Source organism: Rhinoraja longicauda, chromosome 9, assembly GCF_053455715.1.
Source record: "Rhinoraja longicauda isolate Sanriku21f chromosome 9, sRhiLon1.1, whole genome shotgun sequence".
Taxonomy (NCBI): Eukaryota; Metazoa; Chordata; class Chondrichthyes; order Rajiformes; family Arhynchobatidae; genus Rhinoraja; species Rhinoraja longicauda.
In genome coordinates this window covers 5053075-5075960 of record NC_135961.1, presented here as the reverse complement: position 1 = coordinate 5075960, position 22886 = coordinate 5053075, and the positions used below count along the sequence as shown (strand labels likewise).

Here is a 22886-nt window from a genome sequence, read left to right as displayed (position 1 = left end):
ATGTCCCAGCTCCAGCTGCCGCATTCGGTCCATATCCCTCCAAACCTGTCCTATCCGTGTACCTGTCTACCTTTTCTATAATGTTGGGATAGTCCCAGCCTCAACTACCTCCTCTGGCAGCTTGTTCCATACACCCACCACCCTCTGTGTGGAAAACGTTACCCCTCAGATTCCTACTAAATCTTTTCCCCTTCACCTTGAACCTATGTCCTCTGGTCCTCGATTCGCCTACCCTGGGCAAGAGACTCTGTGCGTCTACCTGATCTATACCTCTCATGACTAAATTTATTATTTTTCCACTTAAATGCTAACTATTGCATTTTCTCTCATGACTTATTGATAAGGGGTCTGATAGCAGAATATGGCAAGAATTGAGTTTTGGGTTGCTTACTAAAATTGGAGAGGTTTGTGAACTCTAATAGTGCCTTTCTTTGCAACAGTGACTGATAACAATGTAGTTTAGTTTTGAGATACAGCACAGAAACAGGCCCTTCTGCCCATCGGGTCCGCGCCGACCTGTGATCCCCGCACACTAACACTATCTTACGCACACTAGGGACAATTTTTACATTTACCAAGCCAATTAACCTACAAACCTGTACGTCTTTGGAGTGTGGGAGGAAACCGAAGATTTTGGGGGAGTCCCGAACCAGGGGCCACAGTTTAAGAATAAGGGGGAGGCCATTTAGAATGGAGATGAGGAAGAACACTTTCACTCAGAGAGTTGTGAAGCTGTGGAATTCTCTGCCTCAGAAGGCAGTGGAGGCCAATTCTCTGGATGTTTTCAAGAGAGAGTTAGATAGAGCTCTTAATGATAGTGGAGTCAGGGGGTATGGGGAGAATAATATAAGAAGATAACTGCAGATGCTGGTACAAATCGAAGGTTTTTATTCACAAAATGCTGGAGTAACTCAGCAGGTCAGGCAGCATCTCAGGAGAGAAGGAATGGGTGACGTTTCGGGTCGAGACCCTTCTTCAGACCCGAAGGTATGGGGAGAAGGCAGGAACGGGGTACTGATCGAGAATGATCAGCCATGATCACGGTGAATGGCGGTGCTGGCTCGAAGGGCCGAATGGCCTACTCCTGCACCCTATTGTCTATCTCGGAGAAAACACACGCAGGTCACGGGGAGAACGTACAAACTCCATACAGACAGCATCCGTAGTCAGGATGGAATCCAGGTCTCTGGCGCTGTAAGGCAGCAACTCTACCACTGCGCCACCTTGTAGGTCTAATTAGGTTGTCTACAAGTTCATTAAAATTTGGTACCATCGGGCTCTGGCTAATATGGAACAGATTTATGTCACAAAGGTTCCAGCGAATGATTACCTCCATTGTGACTGCTTATCATTGATGAATGTGAAACTATACGAACAAACGTATAAGATTATTAAGGGGTTGGACACGTTAGAGGCAGGAAACATGTTCCCAATGTTGGGGGAGTCCAGAACCAGGGACCACAATTTAAGAATAAGGGGTGGGCCATTTAGAACTGAGATGAGGAAAAACTTTTTCAGTCAGAGAGTTGTGAATCTGTGGAATTCTCTGCCTCAGAGGGCAGTGGAGGCCAATTCTCTGAATACATTCAAGAGAGAGCTAGATAGAGCTCTTAAGGATAGCGGAGTCAGGGGGTATGGGGAGAAAGCAGGAACGGGGTACTGATTGAGAATGATCAGCCATGATCACATTGAATGGCGGTGCTGGCTCGAAGGGCCGAATGGCCTACTCCTGCACCTATTGTCTATTGTCAAAGCACTGGTATCATTCAAAGTGGGACTGTCGAGTGATTCCTGTATGCATTAGCCATTGCCTTTGCCTTTAAAATCTTTCTGGGATACTGATGCCAAGAACAGCTGTTCATCGCTCACGAGGTCGACTCCAGTAATTTTTAAGCAAAACCTCAGGTTGAGAAACAAGGAAATGAGACCTTGAAGGAAGGAAGGAAGGAAGGGTCCCGACCCGAAGCATCCTCTTAACCATGTTCTCCAGAGATGCTGCCTGACCTGCCAAGTTACTCCAGCAATTTCTTTTGTCTTTTTGTTTGAGGATGAGAAAGTTGGATTTGAAACACAAAAAGGATATACCAAAATAATAAACATGGGACCCCACTTTCATGTTTGTGTCTCTCACCATCTCGCTCACCTTCTCACACGATAGTCTTTTGTTTACTTCCCTGGCCTCTCAAGTCTGAGCGATTGTTGGAAATTGGCTTCCGTTCCTATTTGCTGCCACTTTACTGTAGTGCTACATTTTTTTCACAATGGCCAGTTGAAATAAGAAGTTAAGGAATAGGAAAGAAGAGTCGGGACATGCTGTGAAGAATTACCTTTGGATGCCTGTAAAAGCTGCTTAATACGTTAACACCTGTTATCTGTTAAAACTGTTTGGAACTTTCTGGAGGTCTGAAATGCATGACTTGCTATTGAGGGCGTGCAGCGTAGGTTTACTAGGTTAATTCCCGGAATGGCGGGACTATCATATGTTGAAAGACTGGAGCGACTAGGCTTGTATACACTGGAATTTAGAAGGATGAGAGGGGATCTTATCGAAACATACATGATTATTAAGGGGTTGGACACGTTAGAGGCAGGAAACATGTTCCCAATGTTGGGGGAGTCCAGAACAAGGGGCCACAGTTTAAGAATAAGGGGTAGGCCATTTAGAACGGAGATGAGGAAAACCTTTTTCAGTCAAAGAGTTGTAAATCTGTGGAATTCTCTGCCTCAGAAGGCAGTGGAGGCCAATTCTCTGAATGCATTCAAGAGAGAGCTAGATAGAGCTCTTAAGGATAGCAGAGTCGGGGGGTATGGGGAGAAGGCAGGAACGGGGTACTGATTGTGGATGATCAGCCATGATCACATTGAATGGCGGTGCTGGCTCGAAGGGCTGAATGGCCTACTCCTGCACCTACTGTCTATTGTCTATTGACTTTTTAATATTTCAATATACTTTCACTGATTTTCTTTTCTTGCTGATTTTCATTACAGGACTCCACTGTGTTTGAAATGGAAGATCGTGTTATTAACGTTGTAAGTGTTTATTTTGCTACTTTGTGCTTAAGATATTAAGCTGTGGGAATGCAATCTATGTGCCCTCCCCTCGCAAGCTGAAACAATAACAAAGGGAGGAAATTGGCATGTTAACACGAGTTCTGGCTATTTTAAGTACTCCAGTAATCCCATATTATCTCTCCTGCCTTAACCTCTCCACAACCCAGTGCAATTATTCCCCACATTACAAAAACATTACAAATGTTCTATTTGGAATTCAAGTGCAGATATCAGTATGTGTTGTAACTTAAATAAAAGTTGCCAGATGCATGAACATTGAATTGGTCACTTTTACGTGGCACTTGCTCCCAAATCTACTACTTTGGCTTAAGACCTTGGTATTAATATAACTCCCAACTTAATTTTGTCAGTCTTGGAGTGTACCATTTAGTGCAGTAACCATTTGGCAATCCCATCTATCTGCAATATTTGTGACAGAGGCCTCTGGTGTATCAGCAAATCTCAGTCTTTAAACAGTTTATTTCTTGATCAAAGGACAATGTCTGATCCCATATTCTTGCTTTAAAGTACATTTCAATGTTAACTGATGTTAATCGATGTTTTTAACTTGGGTGGTTTTACAATAAAATCGTAATTTTAAAGTAATCATGATTTGGATCTTAAACCATTGGATTTAGTTAGAGAAAAGAGGAGATCATAGCAGTATCTAATGTTGTTTCAAGTGTGATGTTCTATATTGAAAATTTACAACCCGAGCCAGCTATGTCAACAGTTTGAAAATGACAAAATTGTATTATCATGCACGTTTCAAACCTGCGATTTGTTAGTTCAATCTTTTTGCATTTGCAAAACAATTTTTTTTTTAAAAACTGGCAAGGTAGTTTGAAGTGTTAAATTTAGAATTTTAATCCAAATTCAAATTTATGTGATAGCTTCTGAAGTGTTCGATGTGCATCTTCAAATTCATGATCTTCCTGTTGTTACAGAATCAGGACTAACATGTGACAACATGCTAACATTACTCTCTTTAATGCTGGGTATAGGAGGCCCACTTGATTGCAGTAGTTTCACAAGTCTCACATATTTGGCCCTGCATGTTATAATGCTTGCATGTAATGCAATATTTATTTAGTTGAAAAATGCTATTCAGGGTTGCAAATTCAGGGTGAAAATTGTCAGCAAGTGGAGTTATAAAATACTGTTACTCGTGAAAATATTATTTTACAAAGCTAGAGACCCAACAAGAAATTGCAGATGCTGCAATCTTGACCAAAACAGTGCTGGAATAACTGAGCAGGTCAGACAGCATCTGTGGAGGGAATGGATGCTGCCTGACCCACAAAATTACTCCAGCACTTCGTGTTTAAAAAAAACAAAAACTGTTTTCAATATTTATATATATATGTATCTTTGAATATATATTTTTAATTTGTTCTTGCCTTCACACCATCTTTCTTTTCCAGTGTAAAGTTCTCCATGGTATTTGTGATCAGACTATTAGATCCACATCTGATCCTTTATTAAGCCAGAGTGCTTGTCTGGAGGCGGTTCGGTTGGTAAACATCAAACCAAGTGATGGACTGGTAAGTTGGCTTTTAACGATATACTTTCTTGTAACAATTTTCCATTTGATTATCGTTTCCCAATTATGTTTCTGCAAGTCTCCCTTGCAAGTCGATCACAGGTTATCTCACATAGCTCCACTACTGCATTCCCGACATGGTTCCCTCATAAACTAGTCTCCCTGATCGGCTGCACTGGAAAAGTGGATACATAACTCCCCTCACCTCTTTGTCTGATTTCTCTCCTTCCACATCCCCAATGGAAAACATTTTGGTCTTGCTTATTGTATTTTGTTTTAGGTACTGTGAATATTCCAGCAATTCCATTCTGAAGAAATGATCTACTGCGACAGATGTTCAAACGTTCTCTGATCTCAACCTGCCTTTAAAGTGTGTATATGTGTGTGTGTGTCTGTATGTATGTATGTGTGTATATATGTATGTATATATATGTGTGTGTGTGTGTATGTGTGTGTGTCTATGTATGTATATGTGTGTGTGTATATGTGTGTGTGTATGTATACACGTGTGTGTGTATACGTGTGTATGTACATATATGTATACATTGCACACATATATATGTATATATATATATGCGTGTGCGTATGTGTGTGTATGTATGTGCGTATGTATATATGTGCATATATATATATACTAGACCAAGTGGACCCATTGGGCCCAAACCTCTCCTGCATTGGTGCAGCATCCTCTCCTCCCCCTCCCCCTCTCCCTCCCCCTCCCTCCTCCCTCCCCCCCTTCCGCCCCCTTCAGCCCCCTTTATCCTCCCCCTCCCCTTTAAAATGTGAATAACATTAAAAATATAACCCCGATTTAAATGAAACTTCTTCCATTAGCACCAAAGGGGTGATGGTGAGTAAGGTGGGCCTATAATTGTCGCGCTATCGTGTAAGGTTTTGGCTGTAGTTCAGGAACAAACAAACAAACAAACGAGAGTTTTAGTATATAGAAGATGTGCATATATGTATATTATATATAAATATATATTCAAGATTCAAGAGAGATTCAAGATAGCTTTATTTGTCATCCAATATTGGACGAAATTCAGTCACCCACAGTCCAACAATAAAAGCATTAAATAAGCATTAAAATTACACAACCCCAAAAAAAACCCCAAAACACAGTCCAACAATAAAAGCATTAAATAGGCATTCAAATTACACAACCCCAAAACCCCCAAAAACACAGTCCAACAATAAAAGCATTAAATAGGCATTCAAATTACCCAACCCCAAAAACACACAAAAAAGAAACATCCATCAAAGAAACATCCATCACAGTGAGTCTCCTCCAGTCCTCTCTCTCCTCACTGTGATGGAAGGCCACAATGTCTTTCCCTTCTCCCGCTGTCCTCGCCCGCAGTCAGGTTGTTGTGGTTGCAGGCCGCACCGGACGGTTCACAGCGGGCCAAGCCCAAGGCGCGTCGCGTCGCAGCCGCTCCCGCAGCCTCCGAAGACGGCCGGCTCCGCCGATGATAAGTCCGATCCGGGGCGGGCGAACACGCTGCTGCTGCCGCTGTTGCTGCACGTCGGGGCGGTCGTGGCTCCCGACATTGAAGCCCCCGCCCAGCAGAAAAATATCCCGCGGCCTATCTTAGGCCGCGCCGGACGGTGAAATGTCCTCGACCCAAGCCCCGCGATCCGGGGTGGGCGAACACGCTGCCGCTGCCGGAGATCCCGATGTCGGCATCCACGCGGCCCGAGCCTAAGGCGAGTCGCAGCCGCTCCCGCAGCCTCCGAAGACGGCCGGCTCCGGTGATGGTAAGTCCGATCCGCGGGCTCTGCGAACCAGAGCCCTGGAAGCCGACAGCTCCAGGAGTTGGGCCGATGGTAGGCCGCAGCAGGAACGGAGACACGGCCCAGAAAACAAAGGTCGGGTCTCCGTTCGGAAGGGACACATATTTACAATGTTACAGTTCCCCCCCTCCCCCCCACATACACACATAGTACACAAACACAAAAACACCACATCACAACTACAATTAAGACAAAAAAACAACAAAAACACAAAGACAAATGGACCGCAGGTAAGCCGCAGCTGCTAGGGCAGCGCCGCCATTTTGGTCACCCCATATATACCCACCCCATAAGTTGGGGATAGTTTAGGACTAGAGGTCATAGCCTCAGAATTAAAGGACGTTCTTTTACGAAGAAGATGAGAAGAAATTCATTCAGTCAGAGGGTGGTGAATCTGTGGAATTCTTTGCCACCGAAGGCTGTGGAGGCCAAATCAGTGGATATTTTTAAGGCAGAGATGGATAGATTCTTGTGCAGGAAGGAACTGCAGATGCTGGTTTAAACTGAAGATAGACACAAAATGCTGGAGTAACTCAGCGGGGCAGGCAGCGTCTCTGGAAGGAAGGAATGGGTGACGTCACGCATTCCTTGTCTCCACAGAGAGATGCTTGATTTAATACAGGCGTCAGAGGTTATGGGGAGAAGACAGGAGAATGGGGTTAGGAGGGAGAGATGGATCAGCCATGATTGAATGGTGGAGTAGTCTTGATGGTCCGATTGGCCCAATTCTACTACTATTCCTTATGACCTTATAAAAGACCAAACATCTAAAGTTCTTATGCTTCACCTCCTTGCTGAACAAGCAAGTATCAAACTGCAGTTTTGCCGCTAAAACCATTTTGGGAGCAGACATTGCACAGTCCAGCAATATTAAGTGCGGCACAACGCTAGAGATGCTGCCTTACAGCGCCGGAGACCCGGGTTCGATCCCGACTATGGGTGCTGCCTGTACGGAGTTTGTACGTTCTCCCATTGACCCACGTGGGTTTTCTCAGATCTTTGCTTTCCACCCACACTTCAAAGACGTACAGGTTTGTAGGATAACTGGCTTGGTATAGATGTAAAATCTAGTGTGTGTGTGTGGGATAGCCTTGGTGTGTGGCAATCGCCGGTTGGCGCCGACTCAGTGCGTCAAAGGGCCTATTTCCGCACTGAAAATAAACTGAAAATACTGTCAAGCTGCAATACTATGGGAAATTTTACTATTATTAAATTTAACCAAATGCTGCTCTATTTTTAATGGGTCACCCGGGATGTAGTTTTACAAGAAATTCCCATGGCAAAAGGAAATGTATTAAAAGTGGCTTCTTTCTTTTTCTTAAATTTTGGGTTATCCACACAATCACTGTGGGATGTTTGTGTTGAACTATTGCACATGTATGCAATCACTTTCTATGATGCTGGCTGGCATTTGTAGTACATGATGACTGCCCGCATTATAGAAGACAAACCTAAATAAACCTTCCAATCACCTCTATGCTCTCCATGTATAAGGACTAATCCTCTAGAGTAGGGATCTCCAAACTGTGGCCCGCGGGCCACATTCGGCCCCGCCATGAGATTTTATCCGGCCCGCAGCAAGTTCTTCGGCAGCGGGGACTGGAGGCAGAAGCTGCTGGGGAGTGGGGGGGGGGGACGACGACGACGGGGTAGAGGGAGGAGCGGGGAAGCGCGGGGAGGGGGATGGTGTCAGGGTCCGGTGAAGGAGCGCTGCCAACTTGCGGGGGCTGCTCTCCCTCTCTCCCCTCTCTCTCTCCCTCTCTCCCCTCTCTCTCTCTCCTCTCTCCCCTCTCCCTCTCTCCCCTCTCCCTCTCCCCCTCTCTCTATCCCCCCTCTCCCCTCTCTCCCTCTCCCCCCTCTCCCTCTCTCCCCTCTCTCTCTCTCTCCCCTCTCTCTCTCTCTCCCCTCTCCCTCTCTCCTCTCTCCCCTCTCTCTCTCCCTCTCTCCCCTCTCTCTCTCTCTCCCCTCTCCCTCTCTCCCCTCTCCCCTCTCTCCCCTCTCCCTCTCTCCCCTCTCTCTCTCCCCTCTCCCTCCCTCCCCTCTCCCTCTCTCCCCTCTCTCTCTCCCCTCTCCCTCTCTCCCCTCTCCCTCTCTCCCAGAGCCACCGAGATCTGCGCCGCTCCTCCACTCTCTTCCCCGGCCCCGTCACCCTCTAACGCAGAGAAATAAGAACAAACGCGAGTGAAACTTCCTCCTCGCTGCCACCGCCGCTCACCCCCGGGGACGCGGGGGTTCTGAACAACAAACTACACTCGCGTTTGTTCTTATTTCGCTGCGTTAGAGGGAGACGGGGCCGGGGAAGAGAGTGGAGCAGCGGCGCAGATCCCGCTGGCTCTGGGGGAGAGAGAGGGAGAGAGAGAGAGGGGGGGAGCAGCCCCCGCGAGTGGCGAAGCTCCTTCACCCTTCTCTGACAACCTCCCCCTCCCCACGCTCCCCGCTCTCACCCGCTGCTCCCTCTACCCCAACTCTCTCCCCCCCCACCACCACCCCCTTCTCTACCATTCTCTCTCCCCCCCACTACCTCTCCCCCCCGCTCTCTCTCCCCCCACTCTCTCCCCCCCACTCTCTCTCCCCCCCCACTCTCTCCCCCCCACTCTCTTCCCCCCCACTCTCTCTCCCCCCCACTCTCTCCCCCCACTCTCTCCCCCCACTCTCTCCCCCCCACTCTCTCCCCCCCACTCTCTCCCCCCATTCTCTCCCCCCCACTCTCCTCTCCCCCACTCTCTCCCCCCCACTCTCTCTCCCCCCACTCTCTCCCCCTCCCCCCACTCTCTCCCCCCACTCTCTCCCCCCACTCTCTTCCCCCCCACTCTTTTCCCCCCACTCTCTCCCCCCCCACTCTCTTCCCCCCCACACTCTCTCTCTCCCCCCACTCTCTTCCCCCCCCCACTCTCTCTCCCCCCCACTCTCTCTCCCCCCACTCTCTCTCCCCCCCACTCTCTCTCCCCCCCACTCTCTCTCCCCCCCCACTCTCTCTCCCCCCCACTCTCTCCCCCCCCCACTCTCTCTCCCCCCCCCCACTCTCTCCCCCCCCCCCACTCTCTCCCCCCCCCCCCCCCCCACTCTCCCAGTGTTGGTCACTGTATTTTCTGTTTTATAAATAATTGTACACCTAAGGTATATTTATATTCCAATATTTCAAGCTCTTTTTTAAATTTGAACATTATTTATTTGTTGCCATATAAAACCTAATGTAAACTAACCTAATCTAACCTCACCTAGTTTAACTTTTTCTAATCTAACGTAACCTAGTCTAAACTTTGAGTTCATTAAATTTCTAAAACTCACACTTTATTTTTTCCTACGGCCCGCAAAAAAATGTGCCAAATATATAATGTGGCCCCTCGTGCTGAAAAGTTTGGAGGCCCTTGCTCTAGAGGGCCGTTCTTAGTCACGTGTGTGACCAGAAATATGAAAAATTGTGGAATACATCTCTTTTAATTCTGAAAGAATTACAGGTATATTGTTTCGTACTGTATATCTATATACTAAGACTCTTGTTTGTTTGTTTGTTCCTGAACTACAGCCAAAACGGTACACGATAGCGCGACAATTTTAGGCCCACCTTACTCAACGTCGCCCCTTTGGTGCTAATGGGAAGGAAGTTTCATTGAAATCGGTGTTATATTTTTAACGTTATTCACATTTTATAGTTTAAATCTATCTCCCAGGGAGGGAGGGAGAGAAGGAGGATAAGGGGGGATGTAGTGGGGGGGAGGGGGGGGGGGGGGGGGAGGGGGAGGAGGAGAGGGTGCTGCACCAATGCAGGAGAGGTTTGGGCCCAACGGGTCCACTTGGTCCAGTATGACATATATGTCAAAGTTTATCATGTTATGATGACCATGTGTGTTTAGGGTCAGAGGTCAAATGTGAATGGTCACGTGTGCGACCTCACACGGAAACATTTTTTTCCATAACTCAGTTTTATCTTACAAACTCTGTGAATTAAAAAAAAGACATGCATTATAGTTCTGTAGGTAGGAAACTAGCAATGAATAAGATTAATCTCTGACAAGAATGTTTTAATGTGTTACTTTATGACGCGTGTGACGTTTTGGTTCACTTTCCAAAGAATGGCCCTCGAGTTTGGCAAGGTTTGAACATTAAGATGAATATTTCCAGAGGTCTGTGGTTTATATTCTGCCTCTTTGTCGTGGCCAAAGATAGAAACGAGTTTACAGCTGTGCTTGCAGTTCACATAGACCCTGATTGTATTGTGATATTTGGGCGAGGTCCAAATTGTATGTCTGGAATTGCAGTTTTATAGACTGAAAGAATTTCGGGCATTTGCATTGTATCCATTATTTTCAAAGGGACTTCTGTTTCAGTCACTTTTGCAGGGAACGTATTTTGGTAACATTACCATTTTTTTTGGTTTGGTGATATTAAAGTTATTCACATTTTATAGTTTAAATCTATCTCCAAAGACGTACAGGTATGTAGTTTAATTGACTGGGTAATATGTAAAAATTGTCCCTAGTGTGTGTAGGATAGTGTTAGTGTACGGGAATCGCTGGGCGGCGCGGACCCGGTGGGCCGAAGGGCCTGTTTCCGCGCTGTATCTCTAAATCTAAAAAAATCTTTAAAAAATTAAGCGAGCTGGACATGGAAAGTTGGTAAAACATTCTTCTATGTTGCCCAAGACTTAAATGCATTAAGTTACGCGTTAAACTAGTCACTCCATGAATTGTTTGCTTTTTCACTTGTCAATAGACAATAGGTGCAGGAGTAGGCCATTCAGCCCTTCGAGCCAGCACCGCCATTCAATGTGATCATGGCTGATCACTCTCAATCAGTACCCCGTTCCTGCCTTCTCCCCATACCTCCTGACTCCGCTATCCTTAAGAGCTCTATCCAGCTCTCTCTTGAATGCATTCAGAGAATTGCCCTCCACTGCCTTCTGAGGCAGAGAATTCCACAGATTCACAACTCTCTGACTGAGTCGAGTTGCTGCACTGAACCAAAGTAACTTTTCCAAAGAATCGGCACGGTGGCGCAGCCTCACAGCGCTTGCAGCGCCGGAGACCCGGGTTTGATCCCAACTACGGGTGCTGTCTGTACGGAGTTTGTACGTTCTCCCCGTGACCGCATGGGTTTTCTCCGAGATCTTCGGTTTCCTCCCACACTACAAAAACGTACAGGTTTGTAAGTTAATTGGCTTGGCAGAGATGTAAAATTATCCCTAGTGTGTGTAGGATAGTGTTAATGTGCGGGCCGATGCAGACTCAGTGGGCCGAAGGGCCTGTTTCCGCATTGTTTCTCTAAACTAATCTGTACTAAATCTGGTACCATCCGTGCGGTAATTCAAATTGAAGGCAAGGGATGGCATTTCAAGTCCCACTCGATTTAAACAACACTTTGGTCCTTCAGTCTTAGAAGGATGAGAGGAGATCTTATCGAAACGTATAAGATTATTAAGGGGTTGGACACGTTAGAGGCAGGAAACATGTTCCCAATGTTGGGGGAGTCCAGAACAAGGGGCCACAGTTTAAGAATAAGGGGTAGGCCATTTAGAACGGAGATGAAGAAAAACTTTTTCAGTCAGAGAGTTGTGAATCTGTGGAATTCTCTGCCTCAGAAGACAGTGGAGGCCAATTCTCTGAATGCATTCAAGAGAGAGCTAGATAGAGCTCTTAAGAATAGCGGAGTCATTTGGGGAGAAGGCAGGAACGGGGTACTGATTGAGAATGATCAGCCATGATCACATTGAATGGCGGTGCTGGCTCGAAGGGCCGAATGGCCTCCTCCTGCACCTATTGTCTATTGTCTTTTTGAATGATCTTTGTTTAATGCGAACTCTTTGCTGAATTGAATAATCACTCAGTTTTGGTGTTGCACTGCCTTTTCTAAATGTTTGGACCTTTCATTTGGATCAAGAACTGAGAACATGTACAGTAAAACCAAGCAAATTATTTTTCCTTTGATAACACATTGTGCTGGGCGGAGATGATGCAGCCTGCCTTGAGACCAAACATTTCATTGGAATTTGCGTTAGACCCAAATTGGGGAGAACCAGATCATGTTCATCTTGGGTTGATGACCTATTTGGTATGATGATACTTATAACCAAAGATTAATTGGCCACTGCAAATCGTCCCTACTGTACATGTGTGCATGTAGAATCTCCTGTGGTGTTGATGAGAATAGAGAATGCAATTAATGTGGGATTCATGTGAATGGGTGGTTGATGGTTAGCACAGACTTGATGGGCCAAAGGGCTTGTTTCCAGCCTGTATTTCTCTTACGACTATCATTCTAGGTACGGAGGAAATGTTGAATGAATAATCGTTCCTGGTCTCCACATCATTCACCACAGACCACAGACTTTGGCCGTTCACTGAGATATCAAGAAAGGGTTAACGGCAGATACAAAGGATATGGCTCTTTATTAAATCCCACCTGTGTTGATGAAATGCACGATAATTATTACACCCATAGCTCAGATGGTTCAGTGCATCTGCAACCCTGCTATTTCCCCAGCGATGTCCAACGTTACTCAATTAGTTTTCAGCAAAATATGAAAGGAAAAGCAAAACAATTGTTCTGTAAACCAATTAGCAGGATTGTTTCTCAGAGTGCGTCACTACCACCCACTGTCTAATCCATGGTCATTCTCGAGTCATGCCAGAAGTGGAAAGCAATTAGCTAGGTCTCTTTGTAATTCCTCCAGTAATTAGGTTGTCTACATGTTCATTAAAATTTGGTGCCATCAGTCTTTGGCTAATGTGGAACATAGAAACATAGAAAATAGGTGCAGGAGTAGGCCATTCGGCCCTTCGAGCCTGCACCGCCATTCAATATGATCATGGCTGATCATCCAGCTCAGTAACCTGTACCTGCCTTCTCTCCATACCCCCTGATCCCTTTAGCCACAAGGGCCACATCTAACTCCCTCTTAAATATAGCCAATGAACTGGCCTCAACTACCTTCTGTGGCAGAGAATTCCACAGACTCACCACTCTCTGTGTGAAGAAATGTTTTCTCATCTCGGTCCTAAAAGACTTCCCCCTTATCCTTAAACTGTGACCCCTGGTTCTGGATTTCCCCAACATCGGGAGCAATCTTCCCGCATCTAGCCTCTCCAACCCCTTAAAATTTTTATATGTTTCTATAAGATCCCCCCTCAGTCGTCTAAATTCCAGTGAGTATAAGCCTAGTCTATCCAGTCTTTCTTCATATGAAAGTCCTGCCATCCCAGGGATCAATCTGGTGAACCTTCTCTGTACTCCCTCTAAGGCTAGAACGGGTTACCCTCGTTAAATATAATGATCTGTTGTCTAATGTGGTATTGACAATCTCAGATCACGCACTGAAACCTTTTTGGTACTGGATCAAAAAATGTACATCTGTTTGCCCATTACTGCATTGGAATATTTTCAACTCTGGTCATAGTTTAAGGAACACTTTCTCCTGGTTACATTGTACTGCAGTGAACAAATCTGGCCTTTCGAGGGGAAAATGAACATTATGGTTTTGTTTTGAGAATGATTCTTGTGTTCTTGTGGAAATTTGAGTAAAATGCAACGAGGTAGAAATATTGTCCTTGGTGTTAAATATGTATGCAGCATGACTGTTTGAAATGTAATCCTTTTCTGAAATTTGATTCTGTGCAACTATTGCAGACACAAAATGTATCAAGTTGAGTATCTTCCAAGTTTTGCAGGTGTCTGCTTTTAAAAATTTGAGGCGTTTACTATGAGCTGAAAAGTGTCTACACTAAAACTGCATCAGTAATAGTGATATGTTGGTTTGAAGGTTTTGGGTATAATTTTCCTCTACATCAATAGACAATAGGTGCAGGAGTAGGCCATTCGGCCCTTCGAGCCAGCACCACCATTCAATGTGATCATGGCTGATCATTCACAATCAGTACCCCGTTCCTGCCTTCTCCCCATACCTCCTGACTCCGTTATCCTTAAGAGCTCTATCTAGCTCTCTCTTTAATGCATTCAGAGAATCGGCCTCCACTGCCTTCTGAGGCAGAGAATTCCACAGATTCACAACTCTCTGACTGAAAAAGGTTTTTCCTCATCTCAGTTCTAAATGGCCTACCCCTTATTCTTAAACTGTGGCCCCTTGTTCTGGACTCCCCCAACATTGGGAACATGTTTCCTGCCTCTAAAGTGTCCAACCCCTTAATAATCTTATACGTTTCGATAAGATCCCCTCTCTTCCTTCTAAACTCCAGTGTATACAAGCCTAGTCGCTCCAGTCTTTCAAGTGCAGGTAGATGGAAATGTAAATGCCACTCAAGGCTAACGTGATTGGCATGGATATTTGAATAGAATAGAATAGAATAGTTCCTTTATTGTCATTGTAACATGAGCCATGTACAACGAAATTGTAAAATGTCAGCCAGTCAGTGCACCATTCAAACATTTCTAAAAGCTAACGATACATACAAGGTAAAATATTTTAAAACAGATAAACAACTAAAATAAATATCATGAAAATAGCACGCATAAACACCCAACCCTACATCCTTCTGTCGATTTCACAGTCTCTTATTATGTATCGCCCCTGCGTTCCTTGGCGGCTACATTTAGTGCCTTTATAGCAGTGGGGTAAAAACTATTTTTAAATCTGTTTGTCCTTGTCCTTGTAGATCTGTACCGTCTGCCTGACGGTAACAGTTCAAACAGGGAGTGTCCGGGGTGGGAAATGTCCTTTATAATACTCTGGGATTTTTTGATGCAGCGGGAACTGTGTAAGTCCTCCAAGGTAAGTAGAGGGCAGCCGACAATCCTCTGGGCGTTGTCAATGGCCCTCTGGAGCGCTTTCCTCTGAGCCGCTGTGCAGCTGGTGTACCATACGCATACACAGTATGTTAGGATGCTCTCAATGTAGCACCGATAAAAGGACAACAGCAGTCTCTGAGTGATGTTATTCTTCCTGAGCACCCTCAGGAAGTGCAGTCTCTGCTGGACCTTTTTCAGCAGCGCAGAGGTGTTCACGCTCCACGTCAGGTCCTCCTCAATATGGATTCCCAGGAAGCGGAAATCCGCCACCCTCTCCACACATTCCCCTCTGATAGATAATGGTACCATGTCCGTTTTATTCTTTCTAAAGTCTATTATTATTTCCTTTGTCTTTAAGGTGTTGAGGAGCAGGTTATTTTCTCCACACCACACTGTCAGCTGCTCCGCCTCATCCCGGTAGGCGTACTCGTCCCCCCCGGTGATGAGTCCCACCACCGTAGTGTCATCCGCAAATTTGACAATGGTGTTGCTGTGGTGGGCGGGGGTGCAGTCATGTGTATAGATGGTGTAGAGCAGGGGGCTCAGCACGCAGCCCTGTGGAGAGCCGGTACTGAGGCTGAGGGCCGTGGATGTGTGATGGCCCACTCTGACTCTCTGGCTGCGAGCTGACAGGAAGCTATTTATCCACATGCAGGTGGAGTGTGGAAGTCCCAAGTCCCCCAGTTTGTCCACCAGTTTATGGGGAAGGATTGTATTAAAGGCAGAGCTGTAGTCCACAAAGAGCATCCGCACATAGCTCCCCGGCTGCTCCAGGTGGAACAGTGCAGCATGGAGGGCTGTGGCTATAGCGTCCTCTGTGGATCTATTCGCTCTGTACGCAAACTGGTGGGGGTCAAAGCTTCGGGGCAGGAGTGATGTGATATGACCCCGGACCAGTTTTTCAAAACACTTCATCACCACTGGTGTGAGTGCGACTGGCCGGTAGTCGTTGAGGCTGGAAATGTGGGGTTTTTTGGGCAAGGGGACTATGATTGCGGACTTCAGACAGGATGGAACAGTGGACTGGGCCAGAGACTGGTTGAAAATCCTCGTACAGACTCCAGCCAGCTGGTCAGCGCAGTCCTTCAGCACGCGTCCAGAGACGCCGTCGGGTCCAGTAGCCTTCCTTGGATTGATGGCCCGCAGCGTGCGCCTCACCTCATGCTCCTCTATCTTGAGGGTTAGGCTGCTGTGGACCATGTGGTGTGATATGGCTGTCTCGGGTGGCTCCACTTCAAAGCGAGCAAAGAAGAGGTTCAGCTCCTCTGCCAACGAGGCGTCACCTTCAGCAGCTCCAAGGTTGGTCTTATAGTTGGTTAGATACTGGATCCCCTGCCACACCTGCCTGCTGTTGTTACTGTCCAGGTGGTCCTCTATCTTCCTCCTGTAGTCTAATTTGGCCTCTCTGATGCCTCTCTTCAGGTTAGCTCGGGCCATGCTGTATAAAGCCCTATCGCCAGACCTAAAAGCAGTGTTCCTCTCTTTTAACAGCCGCTGGACCTCCCGGGTCATCCAGGGCTTCTGGTTGGGGTAGACCCGGATGCGTTTGTCCACTGTGACAGTGTCCATGCAGTTTTTAATGTAACATAGTACACTGTCTGTGAACACCTCCAGGTCCCGGTGTTCAAACACATCCCAGTTGGTCCTGTCGAAGCAGTCCTGCAGCTGCTGAGATGCACCATCAGGCCAAGTTGTGATGGTCTTTGTGATGGTAGGAGCGGTTTTCCTGAGGGGGGCATATGCAGGAATTAAAAACAGGGACATATGGTCCGACTGACCCAGGTGTGGTAGTTGTCTAGCCCTGTAGCCCAGCTTGATGTTGGAGTAGACCTTGTCCAGTGTGTTAGCTCCTCTTGTAGCACATTTAACATGCTGATAGAATTTGGGGAGCATTTTCTTCAAGTCCGCGTGGTTTGGCACCCAGATTAAAAATTGCCAGGATTCTTGGTCATAATATTGATCCTTTGGCACAGTAACTATCAGCACTGAGAATGTCACAAACCTGATGTGAAACAGCTAATACTTAATCCATATTATAATGGAACCTGTCTAGGCTTGTTAGTTATAACACGGAAAGAATCTTTGGAATCTGCAAGCTTATATCTTTGCATTTGAGCAGCAGATTTTAAATGGTATAGTTCACTGGGTGGAGATTATGTTAATACAGTGTACCAAAGAGCTCAATATATTCTTATTAGTCTTATTGTTGAAAAACCATTGAATAATGTACCATGTAAAAAAATCAGTGCATAAGATGAGATTGCACACGCTTGAGTATATTGGCATGGGAAAGGGAATGGCAGACTAAAAGAAAACAATATCTTGGATAAGTCAGTTTTGTTGGATTGGCTGTCAGTAATTATTGGAGTGCTTCTTCTCATCGAGTTCACATCACAGGATTAGAAGTTGTTCAGCCAGAGCTGAACACACTTCTCGGCGTCTGCACACAATGGCGTCTTGTGCGTGGTGGTGGTGGAAAGATTGGTGGAAACAGGGCCGCGCGCGAGGTGAACTCTCTTTCCTTGACCCCATTGGAGTGCTAAAGGGTTCACAGCTTGGGAGTCAGCTTTCGGGTCTGTTGTTAATGACTTGAATGAAGGGACTGGGTGTACCTGAGCCGAATATACTTGCAAAGGGACAGCAGGTTTGAAGGACACTGCAGTGGATGTGTTGAGTAAATGGGCAAGAACTTGGCAGGGGGGACATAATGGGAGGTTAAACACTGGAAGGAGGAATGAAAGGTATTAGTTTAAATGGAGTGGGATTTTAAAATGCTCTGGTGGATAGGGATCTGGAGACACCAGTGCATGAAATAGACTACTTACACGTGCAGAAATAATTTAGACAATAGACAATAGAAAATAGGTGCAGGAGGAGGCCATTCGGCCCTTCGAGCCAGCACCGCTATTCAATGTGATCATGGCTGATCATTCTCAATCAGTACCCCGTTCCTGCCTTCTCCCCATACCCCCTGACTCCGCTATCCTTAAGAGCTCCATCCAGCTCTCTCTTGAATGCATTCAGAGAATTGGACTCCACTGCCTTCTGAGGCAGAGAATGCCACAGATTCACAACTCTCTGAGTTAAAACGTTTTTCTCCAAGGTTTAAAAGGTTAAATGATTGTTGACTTTTATTACCCATGGTATGGAGTATAAAGTAAGTTTTGATACAAATTTACATGATACTGGTACTGGTGAAATCTCGAGCTACAGTGTTTAGTTTTTCTCTCCATATTTAAGAAAGGATATATTTGCATTGCAGAGAGTGTGGAAGAAGGTTCATTTGGTTTATTCCTAGAATGGAGGTTAATCTATGAAGAGACATTAAGCCTGATCTTAGGATGGACATTAGGAGGTTCTTTTCACCAGTGGGATATCAAGAATTTGGGTGGGTAGTTTGGGGGGAAAAAAGAGGTAATCTATTCGGCGGCACGGCAGCGCAGCGGTAGAGTTGCTGCTTTACAGCGAATGCAGCGCCGGAGACTCAGGTTCGATCCTGACTACGGGTGCTGCACTGTAAGGAGTTTGTACGTTCTCCCCGTGACCTGCGTGGGTTTTCTCCGAGATCTTCGGTTTCCTCCCACACTCCAAAGACGTACAGGTATGTAGGTTAATTGGCTGGGTAAATGTAAAAATTGTCCCTAGTGGGTGTAGGATAGTGTTAATGTACGGGGATCGCTGGGCGGCACGGACTTGGTGGGCCGAAAAGGCCTGTTTCCGGCTGTATATATATGATATGATATGATATGATATGATATGATATGATATGATATCCATGATCAAGATGAGAAATTTGTCTTTGACCATGACTCTAGAGATCTCTTCTCCAGTGAGCTCTGAAGGTGGAATCATTGGAGATATTCAAGGCTGCGATGGATAGACACTTTAAGTGCAAGAGTGGAGGGGTATGGAGACCATGGACGGTGGTGTGCATGCCAAATTGGTTCTGATATAATGTTATTAAATGGCGGATCATGTCTTGCTCCCAGTGATTACGTCCTTGGAGAAAAACAATAAAAATGAGGAAATCAACGGCGACTAGTGGGGTTCCATAGGGGTCAGTGTTGGGTCCACTACTTTCACATTAAACATCTGCTCTAGATGTCAAGTTCTTTACATCGGCGAAACCAAACGCAGGCTCGGCGATCGTTTCGCTCAACACGTTCGCTCGGTCCGCCTTAACCAACCTGATCTCCCGGTGGCTGAGCACTTCAACTCCCACTCCCAGTCTGACCTTTCTGTCATGGGCCTCCTCCAGTGCCATAGTGAGGCCCACCGGAAATTGGAGGAACAGCACCTCATATTTCGCCTGGGCAACTTGCAGCCCAGCGGTATGAACATCGACTTCTCCAACTTTAGATAGTTCCTCTGTCCCTCTCTTCCCCTCCCCCTTTCCCAGTTCTCCCTCTATCTTCCTGTCTCCACCTATATCCTTCCTTTGTCCCGCCCCTCCCCTGACATCAGTCTGAAGAAGGGTCTCGACCCGAAACATCACCCATTCCTTCTCTCCCGAGATGCTGCCTGACCTGCTGAGTTACTCCAGCATTTTGTGAAATAAATACCTTCGATTCACGTTATACATTAATGTTTTGGACGACGGAATTGATGGTTTTGCGGCCAGGTTTGCAGATGATACGAGAATAGGTTGAGCGGGGCAGGTAGCGTGGAGGAAGCGTTGAGCCTGCAGAAGGACTTGGACAGGTTGGGAGAGTGGGCAAGAAAGAGGCAGCGTGAAACAGTTCAAAGGGATAAATACCAAAATAGGAACGTTTTTTTTGTGCCATGATGTTAAGGGATATAGACTTTCACACAACTGGAAAGTTCAGGAAGCTAAGTTACCTACCCAGTATTGCAACAGTGCCATGCACTGAAGTGGATCAAATGGAAATGGGGAAGGGGGGGGGGGGAGAACAGTTGACAATAGATAGATAGAGCTCTTAAGGATAGCGGAGTCAGGGGGTATGGGGAGAAGGGAGGAACGGGGTACTGATTGAGAATGATCAGCCATGATCACATTGAATGGCGGTGCTGGCTCGAAGGGCCGAATGGCCTCCTCCTGCACCTATTGTCTAATAGAAGATGGTCAGTGCGTAGTGTTTGCAAAGCTTTTTTATATATTTTTTTAAACTGGAGCCTCTGCTAATTTTTGCATTACGATGAACAAGCTTATGTCACCTAACCTTGTGTGAGTGAATAGTTAGCTGGTCACAGAGTTGTATGGTGTGGAAACAGGCCCCCCGGCCCAACTTGGTCACACTGACCAACATGTCCCATCTACACTAGTCCCACTCCTGCATTTGGCCCACATCCCTCTAAAATGCAACACCTCACACTTCTCTGTATTAAATTCCATCAACCATCCCTCTAAAACTCTCCTATCCATGTACCTATCCAATTGCTTCTTAAATGTTGCACTAGTCCCTGCCTCAAATAACTCCTCCGTCAGCTTGTTTCATACACCTACCACCTTTCGTGTGGAAAAAGTTACTCCTCAGATTCCTATCAAATCGTTCCACCCCTTCACATTAAACCCTTATGCCCTCTGGTTCTTGTTTCCCCTGCTCTGGGCAAGAGACTGTGAGTCCACCCAATCTATTCCTCTCATGATTTTGAGATCACCCCTCATCCTCCAGCGCTCCAAGGAATAGAGTCCTAGACCCTTGAGTTCTGGCAACATCCTCGTAAATCATCCCGACACCAGCTTTCCAGCTTGATAACATCTTTCCCATAACATGGTGCCCAAAACTGAACACTGTGGTTTTGCAGATAGTGAAGATGGTTGTGAAAAACTGCAGCAGGATCTGGATCGATTGGCCGGGTGGGCAGTCGAATGGTTGATGGAATTTAATACAGAGAAGTGTGAGGTGTTGCATTTTGGGATGTCGAACAAGGGCAGGACCTACACTGTAAATGGTAGGCTTCTGGGTAGTGTAGAGCAGAGGGATCTAGGAGTACAGGTGCATGGTTCCTTGAAGGTCGAGTCGCAGGTGGTTAAAAAAGCTTTAGGCACTTTGGCCTTCATCAATCAAAGTATTGAGTATAGAAGTTGGGAGGACATGTTTGCAGTTGTATAAGACATTGGCGAGACTGCATTTAGAATATTGTAGGTATCACAAAATGCTGGAGTAACTCAGCAGGGCAGGCAGCATCTAAGAGAGAAGGAAGGGGTGACGTTTCGGGTCAAGACCCTTCAGACCCGAAACGTCACCCATTCCTTCTCTCCTAGATGCTGCCTGACCTGCTGAGTTACTCCAGCATTTTCTGATACCTTTGATTTGTACCAGCACCTGCAGTTATTTTCCTACATATTTAGAATATTGTGTTCAGTTCTGGGTACCATGTTATAGGAAAGATATTGTCAAGCTTGAAAGGGTTCAGAAAAGATTCACAAGGATGTTGCCAGGACTAGAGGGTGTGAGCTACAGGGAGAGGTTGTGTAGGCTGGGTCTCTATTCCATGGAGCGCAGGAGGATGAGGGGAGATCTTATAGAGGTGTACAAAATCATGAGAAGAATAGATCGGGTAGATGCACAGAGTCTTTTGCCCAGAGTAGGGGAATCGAGGACCAGAGGTCGACCAGAAGACCAGTTCAAGGTGAAGGGGAAAAGATTTAATAGGAATCCGAGGGGTATCTTTTTCACACAAAGGGTGGTGGGTGTATGGAACAAGCTGCCAGAGGAGTTAATTGAGGCTGGGACGATCCCATCCTTTAAGTAACAGATGGGTACATGGATAGGACAGGTTTGGAGGGATATGGACCAAGCGCAGGCAAGTGGGACTAGTGTAGCTGGGACATTGTTGGCCAGTGTGGGCAAGTTGGTCCGAAGTGCTTGTTTCCACACTGTATCAATCACTCTACGACAATGGCTCTAGCACTCTAATTGCGGTCTCACCAACGTCTTCTACAACTGCAACATGGCCTTCCAACGTCCATATTCAATACTCAGACTAATGAAGGCCAATGTGCCAAAAGCCTTTTTGACCACCTCATCTACCTGTGACGCCACCTTCAAGAATCTATGTACCTGCACACCTCGATCCCTCTGCTCTGCAACGCTCCCAGAGCCCGACCATTCACTGTGTAGGTTCTGCCCTTGTTAAACTCTCAAAAATGTAACACCTCACATTTCTCTGTGTTAAATTCCATCAACCATTCCTCGGCCCACCTGGCCAACCGATCAGAATCAGAATAACCTTTATTGTCATCCACAAATTCACAACTCTCTGTGGGGGAAAAAGTTTTTCCTCATCTCAGTTGTAAATAGCCCACCCCTTATTCTAGTAGGTGATTGAGTTGCTTCCTTGAACTGCAGGGAGATGGGTGTGGGTGGGGAAACAATACTCTTCATGTAAAGGTTACACGTGTGCCTCAGAGTGGAATCTATGGTGGGTATTTCCCTTCCCCCGGTGCCCACCTTGGAAGTAGAGGCCATGGATCTGGAATGTTCTACTAGAGAAACCTAGGCGAGTGTAGACAGTATATTTTGTAAATATGGCGGCCACAGTGGCGCAGCGGTGGAGTTGCCGCCTTACAGCGAACGCACCGCCAAAGACCCGGGTTCCATCCCGACTACGGGTGCTGTCTGTACGGAGTTTGTACGTTCTCCACCTGACCGTATAAGATTATTAAGGGGTTGGACACGTTAGAGGCAGGAAACATGTTCCCAATGTTGGGGGAGTCCAGAACAAGGGGCCACAGTTTAAGAATAAGGGGTCGGCCATTTAGAACGGAGATGAGGAAAAACTTTTTCAGTCAGAG

At 46.2% G+C, this 22886-nt stretch overlaps 1 protein-coding gene across 2 annotated transcripts in view; it reads left to right on the top strand.

The window, feature by feature from the left end:
- The window catches only part of cnksr3 (cnksr family member 3), a 102172-nt gene that overhangs the window by 44485 nt on the left and 34801 nt on the right, over positions 1–22886 (top strand). For both annotated transcript variants that reach the window (XM_078404712.1, XM_078404711.1), the window contains exons 4-5: positions 2989–3030; positions 4476–4595. In XM_078404712.1, the coding sequence (XP_078260838.1) occupies positions 2989–3030; positions 4476–4595 (162 nt within the window). The remainder of the gene's footprint in view (positions 1–2988; positions 3031–4475; positions 4596–22886) is intronic.